Genomic DNA, 14,039 nt, shown 5'->3' on the forward strand with positions numbered 1-14,039 from the left:
ACTCTCCCTTATCTGCCCCCAGAGATCATATGAGGCAACGTTTCTAACAGTTTTCCAGAGAAGTACAGCAGTGAAAGGTGGGGGAAAGCCCACCCCTGCTTAGCACCTGCCAGGCCTAATTCAGGATCCCCGTTTCCATCACAGACCAGGTCAGTGATATGGACCTTCAAACCCCTTTCCTTTGTTTTGGTACATCGACTGTTGTGAATGATCTATTGCCCCCCTTCCCCTTTGGTATTGATTCTATGTGGATTATAAGTCAGAACAAGGAGAGGTGTAGGCTATTTCTTAGCCAATTGTTATAGTATATGCACACAGCTACATCATGGGGCACCACTTACAAAAAGCAAAGATGCTTTAAGCTCTGTGATTTTCTTTAAAAAACCCCTCAAGTTTAAATGGTTGTTCCTGCTATAGTTTAATGGCACGTGTGTAAGTGTGAGCCCTCTGTATGGTCCCTGAATCAACTCCTAGTTGTTTCCGCTGGCAAGGGAAAGGGGATATTCACCCTTCAAGGAAGAGTATTCACTCTTCACATCCCACATTTCTGAAACCCCATATCCAAAAGGGCAAAAATCTGGAGGCCCAGTTTGTTCATACAATGTTTTTTATTTTTATTCAACTATAAGCAAACAGAATTAACACAACATTCAGCAACTCCGGCTTCTGTTACACCAATGAAGGGTGATCAGTTTAACAGGCACAGACTAACAGATTTCTGATAACCATTCACTCAGCCCTGCAGCTCATCTAGACGGCTGTGCCTCCACAGGAAAGTGACTCTCCCTATTGGTTTTTCCAGTACTGCTCTTCAAAGGAGCGAGAACAGGATACTGCCACCTAGTAACCAATCTGAGATGTACCATACTGGGGCTTAGTGGATATGCCAGCCTCTGGTTGTCTGGTGAGAGGCAGGGCTGTGAAAACACATCCCAGAATATGCCACCATGCACAGTTCTGGATTCGGGCTCACAAACGCAGAGGCAATGAGTCTACACTATTACTGTAGACTTGTTCTTCTTACCTAAATTTTTTCTCCTTTAAATTCTGGGTTGCTGTCCTTATGTTAACAATCTGATGACCATCACAGTACTGAAATAGCCCCCAAAATGGAGTTCAAAGTTGATCAAAACATAAACCAGGGTATTTAACCCTGTACAATCATGAAGGGTAAACAGAAGGAAAAGGCACCCTACACCACTATCTGCTCAGGTCTCACCCTTGGGAATGGGGACAGGGAAGAGGAGAGATCTACATGCATCGCGGAACTTGAGAACACTGGCTGGGGCCCCCGGGGCAATGTCTGTCTCCTGGCTTTCCCCTACTTCCCAGACAGCTGCTCATAGAGCTTGGGCACATAGTCGTCCCATTCGGCCTGGTAACACGTGCCAGCCACTGGGGACCCAAGCTGGTACTTTTTGCGGAAAGCCGCCACCTTGAATTTGCCACGGTTGTCTCCAGATCGGTTGCTGAGAATGGGCTCGTCACACTTCAGAGGCTTGTCCTGCTCGTAAACCAGCCAGACGTAGCGGTGAAGGCCTGGAGGGAGAGGCAGGGGGGAAGATATACGCACAGCTAGGCATCCGATGGAGACATCATCCATTTTCACAGAATGTGCCAACTGGGAGGGACCCAGATCATCCCATTTACAAGGACATTGAGAACCCAAACAGGAAGAATGAGTCCCTTACCTGCTGAAAACCATCCAGGGTCACTCCACTGCAACTGGTCTCAAGTCCGCACCCTGCACTGTAGCCTCTAAGGACTACAGGATTTGGCCCTGGCCCACCCCTCTTACAGCTCTCTGCTCCCCATTCATCCACTCCAGGATTCCCGCCCACCTCCAGGAGGAGCTGATCACCAGCCATTTCCCACCAGTGCCACGAGGACGCCCATTTTACTCCAGTTCACAGTAACATGGCTATCTGAAATTCTTTTTAATTTCATCATCTCACTGGAAAGAGAGCCCCATAAAGCTACGGTGTTTGTCCTGTTGACCATAATCACCCTAGAACCTACCCTACTTAGTGCCTGGAACATAAAAAATAGGAGAGAAATGGATGAAGGGCACAGCAAATCCCTGACCAGGTGCCTGTCATACCACAATCATGCCTACACAGGCTACTGGAGAACAAGACCTTTCTACCTCCAAGACTTAATTCCTTGGGAGACAAGGGGCCTGAATGTGTGCAGCAACTTTATTCATAATATCCCAAAACCGGAAACAGCCCAAATGCCCATTAACAGAGAACGGCTGCACGAACTGGGGTATATCCACACACTGGAATCCCACTTCTCAATGAAAAGGAATAAATTACTGATACAAACAGTAACATGGATGAATCTCAGACATGATCTCGAGTGAAAGAGACCAATCACCCAAAACAAATGCATACCGCATATCACTTCTATGAATACAAAAGTAATCGTGGAGAGAGGTGTCAGAAAATGGCTAGCTTTGGGAAAAGGTAACTTAAAAAGGTGCATGCATCGATCAGTATTCACTGTTTAAACTGTGTGCTCTATTATATTTAAGTTACACCTTATTAAAAGAATATGGGGAAAAAGTAAAACAAAAAAAAAGTGAGTTACTGAGGCTTTTTTTGTTAATGAGAACACAGCTCCTACTTGAGAGAATTGCTTTATTCTCATGTGTGTACTTACCATAATTAAACTGCCTCATTTTATAACTGCCCTAGAGAACTTAATAGATCCCTGAGAAAGACCTACCTGTACCTTCCTTTTTATGAATGCATGAGAGGGCTGAATGTTTTCAAATGTTTTCAAAATACAGCACTAGATTTTTGAGAGAAAAGGGAAGCTATAAAGAAGTCAATTTTTAATAATTTGGAAACTACAATCATTTCTGAGATCTTTTATGGAAACTAAAAGCTCACAGATCCCACAGGGCCAAGGTTGAAAACAGATGGTCTAACTGTGTTCAATCTATGTGCAGCCCCCTCTAGGAAGCCATGTCAAGCATTCTGCAAGAATGCTTCCTTGGTATCTTCTCGGCACACTTCCCTGCTTACTAAAGGCTTAGCAGCCTAGAGGCAACGCTAACAGACCATCTAACAAGAACCCAAGGTTCTAGCCACCTGATTCTACTGCCTGAACTATACTACCGGAAACCTCCACTAGGGTAAGGGCTCTTGGAAATAAAAATAAAGCTCTAACAATCAGACTAAAATCTGCAGCCAATCCTAATGTGCACCCAGGCTCCCCTCCCACATCCCCCTAAAAGCAGCTTTACTAACCTGTGCCTTTAGGAGGCCCAGAGCCCACATAATCGGAGAGGACTGTGCCACTGCTGATGTCGTTGCCCTTCATGTTGACCACGAGGAAATGGTGCCATTCCCTATGAGAGGTTACAGGGCCAATCAACACCATGGGAAATTAGCACGCACTCACTGCACCGCCAACAAACATGCATGAAGCCCACATTCAGTGCCAGGAGGCAGTGATGAACAGGCCAGTCTTACTTTCTTGGCCATCACAAACCTAAGGTGTCTGCGAAAGAGATGACCCAGCACCTCCCTCCCTCTGAGATTGTCTGCAAACTTTCTGTAAAGAGCCAGAGAGTAAATGTTTTCAGCTTTGCAGTCTCTACTGTCTCTGTCACAATAACTTGACTTCCTGGCTGTAGTATGAAAAGCAGCCATAGACAAGATTTAAATAAGTTATCATGGCTGTATTCCAAGAAACCTTTCTTTATGGACACTAAAACTTGAATTTCACTTAATTTTCAGATGTCACGCTGTATTCTTTTTTCTTCAATGTTTCCCCCAATTATTAAAAAATGTAAAAACCGTCCAGCCAGGCATGGCTCAGCGGTTGAGCATCGAACTAGCATCCAGGAGATTACTGTTCAATTCCCAGTCAGGGCACCTGCCCAGGTTGCAGGCTCAATCCCCAGTAGGGGACATGCAGGAGGCAGCTGATCAATGATTCTGTCATCACTGATGTTTCTACCTCTCTCCCTCTCCCTTCCTTTCTCTGAAATCAATAAAGATATATATATTTTTAAAAATGTAAAAACCATTCTTAGCTCATGGGCTGTACAAAAACAGGCCACAGGCAGATCTGTCTCTCAGCTGCAGTTTCTGGTCTCCCACCCTAGGAAGTGAAGAGGCCAGAAATGCACACTCTGGCTTAAGCAGGTATATGAACATCCCAAACCGGGTCTACTGGCACAGCATGTCCAGTGAAGGGCATACACAGCACAAGAAGCACCAGCTCATATGTGGATGGCCCACAGTTCACCAACTTGCCTATATTTGGGGTCCTTTCTGCTTGGAGCATCCGGGTCTGTCAAGACCAAGGTGTATAGTTTACTTGGATCAAGGCCATCCCATGTAATACTGGTGGGCCGGTTCTTGACCTGTAGGAAGGAACCAGTTTGGAGTTTAAAAAGTCAGGGATGCTAAAGAAACCAACACTCAGATTCCCAACAGAGTAGATTATTAATAAAAGCTGCAGTGTATTTGACTACTAAGCATCAGAAGCTGAAGTCTCATGTACTCTTTACATTATTTACTTTAGTCCCAACAACACGATAAGGCTGGTATCCTAGCATGTTATTAACAGAAAGACTGGGGTCAGGATTTCAACCCTGGCGCTGAGTCCTCTTTAACAACAACCTTACACTGTCTGAAACGACAGGGTCTCCAGATTTGATGACCAGGAGGTTACCTGGGGCCTGCTAAAGTGAAATCTGAATTAAGTGTACAGAAAAGGAGAAAACCGAGATGGGGAGACTTGGACAATTGAGCCTGGGAAAAGGGAGGCTGCCAGATGGGCACTTCATATTGAAACACCCAAAACAAGAAAGTGTCATAGGTAGCAGGTTTGAATCACACCACTGCCCGGGGCTTCGTGACTAACAGCTCTCCTCGGTCGGCACTCTGGTTTCTCCACTTTCAGCCACCAGGACCTAGTCCCGCCTCCACCACGGGCGTCGGAGGCCAAACAGTAAAACAAAGCCCGCTGCCCTCGAGCGTTCCCTGCAACAGTCACCACCGCGCTCTGATCCGCTACACAAAGGCTGGGCACTGACGGTCGCCGGTTACATAATGCGTCACATGTCCTCGGGTGGGGCCTCCGCTCCCCAAAATGAGACCTAAAATCCCGAGACGGGTGGGGGGACTCTGGGGTGCGACCAAGGCCAAGTCGTTCCTGGGCAGGGTCGCCTCCCTGCCCGGCCCCCGCGGTCCCGGCCGTTCCAGGCCTACACTCCGCCTGTGCCTAGAAGTCCCGGGAAAGTGGAGTAATTGCTCCCGCCCGCCAAGGGCGGAGCTCCCGGTGCTCGGGTAACCTCAGGCCTGCAGCGTGGGCACCGCGACCTCCTCCCCCCTCGGTGGATCGGGCGCCAGAGGGCTGGAATGTCCGCCCGGTCCCCGCCCCGCCAACTGCCCGCAGCGCCCGGGCCCCCCGGCTGCGCCCCAGGCCCGCGGTACCTGGGTGGGCGTCAGCACCTTGCCCAGCTCGTCGATCTCCGCCCCGGAGTACTTGACCTGCAGCGGGTGCTGCGGCCTCTCCTCCACCTCCTGCAGGCTCAAGGACCCCGACCACTTGCTGAGATCCACCGGCATCGCGGGGCCGACGGGGAGGACGACAGTGAGACGCTGGACGGGACCACGGCACCGACTGCGGGCGGTTCGCCGCCAGGCCGGGGGCGGCGCCGGTGGGAAGCATGCGCAGAGGCCGCCGCGCGCCCGCGTCCGTGCAGCGCGCGGTGCCTTTCTTTTTGCGCGGGGGGCGGGGGCGGGACCTGCAACCCGTGGTCCCCGAGGACCCCGGAGCTATGGCTCGGCTTGCAAGACAGTTGTTTCAAGAAACGCAGTTGATTTTTTCCCCCCACCTTTTTGCATGACTCTTTGCGCCACTTTCTCAATTCAGAAATGGGAAGGCCTTGCCTAGAGCCAGCCGGTGGCCCGGGCCCCCCCGTAGTTTCGCGCATGCTCACTTGTTTGGGTAACGGCAGGGTTGGAAGGGCCTGAGCGAACTTTTGAGCATGTTGCTCTACGAACAAATATATTTGTGCATGTATTTGATTCTCGACCCCCCAACTTGGTCCAAACAAGATTCCTGGGAAATTATTTTCTTAAATCATAAAATTAACTAATTAAGCAAATACCTTTAATGGGCCTACCACTCCAAAGCAATGAACATCATACTGTATTTCCTTTCAGACTTCCTACTGTATTCAGTATGAACGGGGCCAAATTATACATACATGCTGTTGTGTCACTTGCCTTTCTTCACTTCCTTCTGTCATATCTATAGATAAATTACTATAGCAACATTCTTAATGGCTGCACAGGATTCTATTGTGTGGATTGTGGCTTGTTTACAAACACAGCCCCCCATTTAGCAACATCTAAAGTGTTTTCACTGTTATGTTCTAGAAATATCTGTGCAATATGTATTCTTTTACATGTACCTTACAAGTATTTATTTGGTTGGTTGTTTTCTCCCTAGGATAAAATCCTAGAAGTGGAGTTACTGGGTCAAAGAAAATTCACATTTTAAGTTTGGGATACCAAATTCCACATTTGGTGGGGCCTCTATGGCTGATCAGTTTTTAAGCCAAAAGGGAATCTAGTGATCAACCAGGTTTACCCTCTCATTTATTTTCTTTTTTTATATCAGGTTTTTAAAATATGTTTTTATTGATTTTTAAAGAGAGAGAGGAAGAGAGAGGGAGAGAGAAACATTGACCAGCTGCTTCCTGCATGTCCTCTATTGGGGATCAAGCCCACAACCGGGGCTTGTGCCCTGACCCAGAATCCAACCAGTGACCTCCTGGTGCATGGGAGGACACTCAACCAACTGAGCCACCGCAGCTAGGGCTACCCTCTCATTTATTTTCAAACATTTCTATCTCCACAAATTTTATTTTCATGTTCCTGACAATAGATGTAAAATATGTGACCCACTTTTTTTTAAAAAAATGACTGCCCAATACGATGGTGTGGTCAGTTGTTTAATACTGCATTTGTTGTCGGAGTTGAGACTGTTTCTCATTTACCCTCTCTTTTGACAGTTGAGAAAACTGAAGTTCAGATAGTCTCAGAGATCTGCCAAAGGCTGACATCCACCTGAGAAGAGAAGCTGGTCTGTGGTGAGAGCTCTCTGCAGAGCTGGGAGCAGGTCTGGGCAGAGGCAGGACACCCAGGAGAGAGCTTTTCCCAGCCGGAGGGGAGAAGCCAGGTGCTCCAGCAAATGTCTACAGAAAGCCTCCTTTTTAATCCAGAAACTAAGAAGTGCCTAAAAATACAGGTAAAGACCCAGCCCTGGGGGAGTTTAGGGGCATATAATAGATGCTCGATATTTACTGATTACTTAGAGCACTGTTCTTATATTAAAGTAGGTGAGAAAGCAATTTTTAGAAAGAAAGAAATGTTATACATTGGCACACACCCACCATATACTGGCCTTTCTGGACTGTAATCCATGTGTGTCTGGGTGGAGAGCTTCTGTAGGTGCTGCTGTGGGTGGGTTCGAATGATTGAGCCTGTAAAACCACAGGATGTTTTTGTTTGTTGAGTGAGGGGAGGAAATTCACTGATGTGGTTATTTAGTGGAATGGCTTCATTCCAGTATTACTCCTTATGCTTCTGCTAGAGAAAGTGTTTCATAGGAAGGTCTGGACAAAAATAAAGCTCCATCCAGTGGCCACAGCACAAACAGGTGTCCAGGCCATGCCAGTAACTTGTAATTGTGACTCCAAGGGACCCAGGCACTGGCTGTTAGCCAAGGATCTGTACTGAGGCATTGTTCTGGAAATTGACCTCCAAATGGTCTCCAGGATTCCACTTGTTAGGTTTTTTATACTGAGGTTTTTGCCTTTCCTCTATGAGAACTTCAAAGCATTTTTAAAAAAAAAACATTTAACATTCTTACTGGCATCTTCTGCATAAAATATTTTTAGGAAAGAGTTAGGCAGAACATTAATTTTAAAAACAAGCAAATTCTGGTTCCTCAGAACTTAAAAATAGTCTTAACATATGATCCAGCAATTCTACTTCTGAGTATAATATCCAAAAGAATTGAAAACAGAGTCTTGAAGAAGAGATACTTGCACGTCACAGTCACGGCAGCTTTATTCATAATAGCCAAGAAATGGAAGCAACCCAAGTGTTCATCAGCAATGGATAAAAAAAAAAAAATTGGTATGTACATACAATGGAACATTATTCTGCCTTAAAAAAGGAAATCCTGTCACATGCTACAACATGGGTGAACCTTGAGGACATTATGCTAAGTGAAAAACCCAGTCACAAAAGGACAAATACCATATGATCCCACTTATATGAGATATCTAAAATAGTCAAATTCTTAGGGACAGAAAGTAGAATGGTAGTTGCCGGGGGCTGGGGAGGAGGGAATAGGAAGTTGTTGTTTAATGAGTATAAGGTTTCAGTTTTGCAAGATGAAAAAGGTCTGAATGTATTTAATGCCACAGAACTATACCCTTAGAAAAGATTAAAATGGTAAGTCTTCTGTTATGTGTATTTTACCACAAACATAAAAAATAAAATAAAAACCAAGCATATTCTAGTATATACATGCAATGGAATACTGTTCAGCCCATCCCAAGGAATGAAGTTCCGACACATGCTACAGCGGGGATGAACCCTGAAAACATTGTGTCAAGTGCAAGGAGCCAGACACAAAAGGCCACTTATTTTGACCTATATGCAATGTCCAGAGTAAGTAAATTCATAGACACAGAATGCAGATTGGTGGTCACCAGAAGTAACAGGAGGAGAGATCGAGGAGCATCCCTCCTTAACAGGCATGGGGCTTTATTTTGAGGTGGTAAAAATATCCTGGAACTAGACAGAGGTGGAGGTTACACAACACTGTGAATGTACTAAATGCCACTGAATTGTTCACTTTAAAATGTTTAATTCTGTGCTTTGTGAACCTCACTTTAATTTTTTTCTTCAATTTAAAAAAGCATGTTCTAGAAGTCACGAGCAAAAAAAAGTTTGTAAGCTCAGAGATTATTTGGAGGGTTCAAACAGCACATCCTTTTAGAGACTGGGAAACAGAAAGGAACAGATAAAGGGGTGTAAACACTGGTGTTGCTTTTGCCAGGATCCACTTATCTTTCTTCAATGAATAGCACCCCACTTTTCCTTTGGGAAACCACTTTCTGTCACTTAGTTCATGTGACAGGGGATGGTGATGCTCCAGGGGTGGCCCTGTGACCCAAGGCTGGCCAATCGAAGCATTGCATCCCTCTGGCCCAGCCATTGGTTCAGGCATGCACAGGTGAAGGAAGCCAGGCCAATGAGACTGGGCTCTGGGACTTGGGCGGAACCACTGGGAAGACGGAATCTCACTTCCAGGCGGTGCTGCTGAGGAGAAAGGATGCCTGCCTGAAGCTGCTGGTGCCCCTCTTGCCACCAGGACAGAAGAGACTGCCTGAGAATGAAGTCAACATTGAGGAAAGTAGCTCTGAAGAGAGAGAGAGAGAGAGAGAGAGAGAGAGAGAGAGAGAGAGAGAGAGACACATTATGATGTGATGACATTGACACTGTTTGACCTCTGGATGGAGCCAAGCATGAAGCAAGATTTGCCCTTGGGCTTTTCAGATGCCTGAGCCAGCGAATTCCATTTTGGACCACTGCCTGTTGAAGTTGCTCTTCACTTGTGACAGAAAGAGTCCTTGGTTATTGCGCATGACCTCCTTATTGGAAAAGTGCTAGAAATAGAAACCAGGCCTCCCAAATCCTGCTAACACTCAGTGAAGCTCCGTCCGTTGAGACTTTAGTGCTGTCAAGCTGTGATTATTGGAACCAGCATCTTTACCAGCTCTTATGAAAGATGGTTTGCCTTGTGTCTTAGACAAGACAAGCTGCAGAATACTTGCCATGCTCACAACCCCTAGGAAGCCCCCAACCCACCTGACAACCAGTCCATAGGCTTGTCATATCACCTGTGAACCCACCTGGCTCAGCGGGATCAACTGCATGAGATTCAGCCTCTTGAATCTCCACTTGTGTATAAGAAGAAACAGGAATTTAAAAAGAAACAGCAGTGCGGCCGGGCGTGGCTCAGTGATTGAGCATCGACCTAGGATCCAGGAGATCCCACTTCAATTCCCGGTCAGGGCACATGCCGAGGTTGGGGGCTCAATCCCCAGTCGGGGGGGGGGGGGGTCATGCAGGAGGCAGCCCATCAATGACGAACTCTCTCATCATTGACGTTTCTCTCTCTCTCCCTCTTCCTTCCTCTCTCTGAAATCAATAAAGATATATTTAAAAAAAGAAACGAAACAGCAGACTTGGGTCACTTTGTGTGGGGGGCAGATAGGTTCTCTAGTTCCCACAGATAGCACAGCACAGTGGCCAGTTTCACAATGTTCACAGGCACAAAAGCTCATTCCTTGACTCGTCATAAGAAAATACTGCCTTGTGTGTCCACTGTGCTCCGTTCAGAGTCAGGGAACTATGCGATACATTTCAGAAATATCAGAGCTTGGATATGTGGGTGGGTCCTGGCTTCCTCCAAGAGCTGTGACCTTGCGCAAGCTGCTGAACAATCCTGGCCCTCTTTTCCTCCTCTGGGCGGTGAGAGTTATTGTTTAAACCAATAATCTCTGAAACTTTTTTGAGTCCCGTGCAGTTTAGACCAATCTTATCTCTTAGAAGACCTTGGCTTGGAACCCAGAGTCCATACAGGGTTGAGAGCGCCACCTGGTGATTCAAGTTTATAAGTAAATTGGGCTGTGTGTGTGTGTGTGTGTGTGTGTGTGTGTGTGTGTGTGTGTGTTCGCTTCCTCCTGGACAACACCAACCCGGTTTACAATTCCAATTTAGACCTGTAGGATCCCTCCCCCCTCCCCACCACCAACTCCTTAAAATTGCTTTTGAAATGTTGTAAATTTGTGCATTTTCTTGAGTAGAGGGTACATAGTTTTCATTATAATCCTCTCTACCCCCACTCTGAGTTTTTACTACTCTTAAGTAAATGTGAGGTGTCCAGAGCAGAAATGATTCATTTTATAAACATAGGCTTGAGGTTGTGACTTTATTTGGAAATTTATTCCACCTCTCTGAGCCTCAGCTTCCTCATTTGTGAAATGTGGATTAGAATAGCACCTCCTTCAGACGTTTACTCAAAGAGAGGTCATGGAGAGTGTGCCTGGGAAGCGCAGACAGTGTCTATTTTGAGGGCACTTTCTCAACATCTCACAGGAAGTCGGCCATCAAGTGGTTACTACGTCTCTACTGATGAAGCAAGAATAAGTTCTCTTGGACAGGGAATGCAAAATCTTAAGAGTTGTATTAAGTTTGACACACTCATCTTGGAGAAATGGGCTGGAACTTTTGCAGGGATGGGAGAAAGAACTGAAGAGCAAAGCGTGCTCAGAGGCTGGGACCCTGAGATCTGGGGAATTCCTGGCTATGCACCCGAAGGAGATTCACTGAAATCTTTGAAAAAGGGAAAAATAATGGCATCAGATACTATTTAACCAAATCCCAGCCAGGTGCCTTGGCATACAGAGCGCCCAGTGTAAAGAGAGCAGGCTTTTGTGAAAGGCCACTCTGCTCACAGGAGAGCGGCCAGGGAAGAAAGGACACTTTATTTCCAGAAGACACACGTGGAGTGATGGGTAACGCAGAGAGGAAACCGGGGAAGAGTTGGACCAAGTCCTCTGAGTTACTCAGTGGCTTAAATATTTATCAAATATCCATCCACTGATGAACGGATAAGCAAAAATGTGGTGTGTGATTTGGCCATTAAAAGGAATGGAGTGCCGATAGATGCTGCAACACGGGTGACCCTTGAAAACAGCCAGTGAAAGCAGCCAGTCACAACATATATTGCTTGAGTCCATTTATATGAAATGTCCAGAACAGGAAAATCCATAGAAACAGAAAGTAGATTTGTTGTTGCCAGGGGGAGGGGAGAGGGGATAAAGGATAAGGTGTTTCTTCTTGGGGGGGGGGGGTGACAAAAAATCTAAAATTGCGGTGACGGTTGGATAACTCTGTGACTATACTAAAACCCACTGAATTGTACACTTTAAGTGTGTGGATTTATGGTATGTGAAATATGCCTCAATAAAGCTGTTGGAAAAAACTGTCGTTGGATTTCACACATCTGGTAGTGGTAACAGACAGGTCCTCTATCATTACAGAAACTTTGAACACACAAGTGTTAATGGCTGTGTGATATCCCGACAGGTGCATATCAGGAAACCAGCAGACACTGTGGTCTGCAGAAGTTGGTGAGACTGTTTGTCCCTGGCAAGAGGACTAGGGCATGGGGAGAGGTGGGCAGAAGGCTTACTTTCAAGATAGAATTTCACTGTGAAACTGCTTGGATTTTTTTGTTTCATTGTTTTATTCATTAAAAAGTAGCTCTGTTCTCTGTCTTGTGTCATTCCGCCTCCCCCCATTGTTTGCCTACAGTCTCATTTTCTTCTGCATTTAAAAAAAATTGTGGTAAAATGCACATAACAAAATTTACCATCTGAACCCTTTGAAGCATTCAGTTCGGTGGCATTAAGTACATTCATGTGGTTGTGCAACCATCACTACCATCCATCTCCAGAACTCTTTTCCTCTTACAAAACGGAGACAACACACACACTAAATAACAACTTCCATCCCCACCCCCCCACCCCCACCCCAAGTCCCTGGCAACCAACCTCTGCTCTGTCTTTAGGAATTTGACTACACTAACTGGGTGCCTGGAATAAGTGGAATTGCACAGTATTTGTCCTTTGGTGACTGGCTTATTTCACTTAGCATAATGCCTGCAAAGCTCTTTTGTATATATATGTATTTTACCATTAGTATTTAATTACTTTTCCAGTTAAAAAGATAATTACTCGTCAAAAAAAATCACAATATATACTTATAAAGTTAAGGGGGAAAGCAGGAATCAAAGGTTTGTGTAAAATAGCGTTACAACTCTGAAAAAAATGTATCACACACGTTGGAACTCAGCAGAAAAGACTAGACTTTCTAGCGACGATAGTGATTAGTCCTAGGTGGGCAATGTTTACCTTTTATTTTCTATTTTTCTCATTATTCTAGAATGAGCATGGTATATTTATAATCAGGAAAAAGCAAATGCAATCGAAAAAATAGGTATGTCACCTTCAGGAAATAATGCTTTATCTGAGCTTTCTCAGAATACCTGAGTTTACTAAGTTCCTATATAATTTAAATGCACTTATTGTCAATTCCTATATCCCAACTGGAGTTAGGAAAGTAACACTTAATCTTGGCCAACAAATGCATTCAATGGGTGAACGGAAGATCAAAGAACAACAGAGTGTGATCAAAGTGTGTTTTCTACCTGAGTTATCTGTTTGGCTCCCAGCAGGTCTCCTCCTGGGTGATCCTGCCCAAAGTGTCCCACTTTAGAATTGTCTCCTTGGGGAAAGGGGGGGCTGTCCCAGTGGTACTGGCTTGGGAGAGCTGATTGTGCCTATGTGACCGCAAATACATCAAGAGGCACCAGTCCCACAGAAAATTCCGGACCCTCGGCTGAAAACTTGCCAATTACCGATTTTACCTGTATCTTGCCAACTGCAGTGAGGATGTGAGGTGTTTGTCAGAAAAGCTTGAGGAGCTGCTACACCAAAACCAATGCACTTCCCTTTGTTTATTTAACAAAATATATATTGGGTGGTAACAAGGTGCCAGGCACTGGGAATCCAGGAAGAGGTCCATCTAAAATAGACTTATTTCCATACAAGGTAAAAGATGAAAGCCAAAACTAAAGGGGCTGGGAACCGAGGAAAACTGTCAGGAGCTGGCTGAAGAGTTAAAATCACCGAGCAATAGAGGAAAAATAACACTGTGCAACTTCATGGCTCAGTTCACTGGGCGAAACACTCTCTTTTATTGGTTTCAAGAGGATTTCGTCATGGAAGAAGTATTTCAATAAGAGGGCCTTTGAGCAACAAAACAATTATTTTTTTTTAATAGCAGTTTTTTGTTTTTTTCCCTCAACATTGCACCATGAGGAAAGTCTCCAAACTAGAAAAGATGAGAGAACACAAACAC

The 14,039-nt window shown here is 45.4% G+C and overlaps 1 protein-coding gene across 1 annotated transcript; it reads right to left on the reverse strand.

Moving 5' to 3' along the window:
* Positions 1 to 579: 579 nt before the first annotated feature.
* PEBP1 (phosphatidylethanolamine binding protein 1) lies at positions 580 to 5,943 on the reverse strand. The gene is made up of 4 exons (XM_081122598.1): positions 5,457 to 5,943; positions 4,272 to 4,381; positions 3,258 to 3,358; positions 580 to 1,539 (listed from the first exon to the last, which is right to left on the reverse strand). The coding sequence occupies exons 1-4, from the start codon at positions 5,589 to 5,591 to the stop codon at positions 1,322 to 1,324; spliced, it is 564 nt and encodes a 187-aa protein (XP_080978724.1). The 5' UTR covers positions 5,592 to 5,943; the 3' UTR covers positions 580 to 1,321.
* Between the last annotated feature and the right edge of the window lie 8,096 nt (positions 5,944 to 14,039).

This window comes from Miniopterus schreibersii, assembly GCF_964146895.1.
Source record: "Miniopterus schreibersii genome assembly, chromosome: 20".
Lineage (NCBI taxonomy): Eukaryota > Metazoa > Chordata > Mammalia > Chiroptera > Miniopteridae > Miniopterus > Miniopterus schreibersii.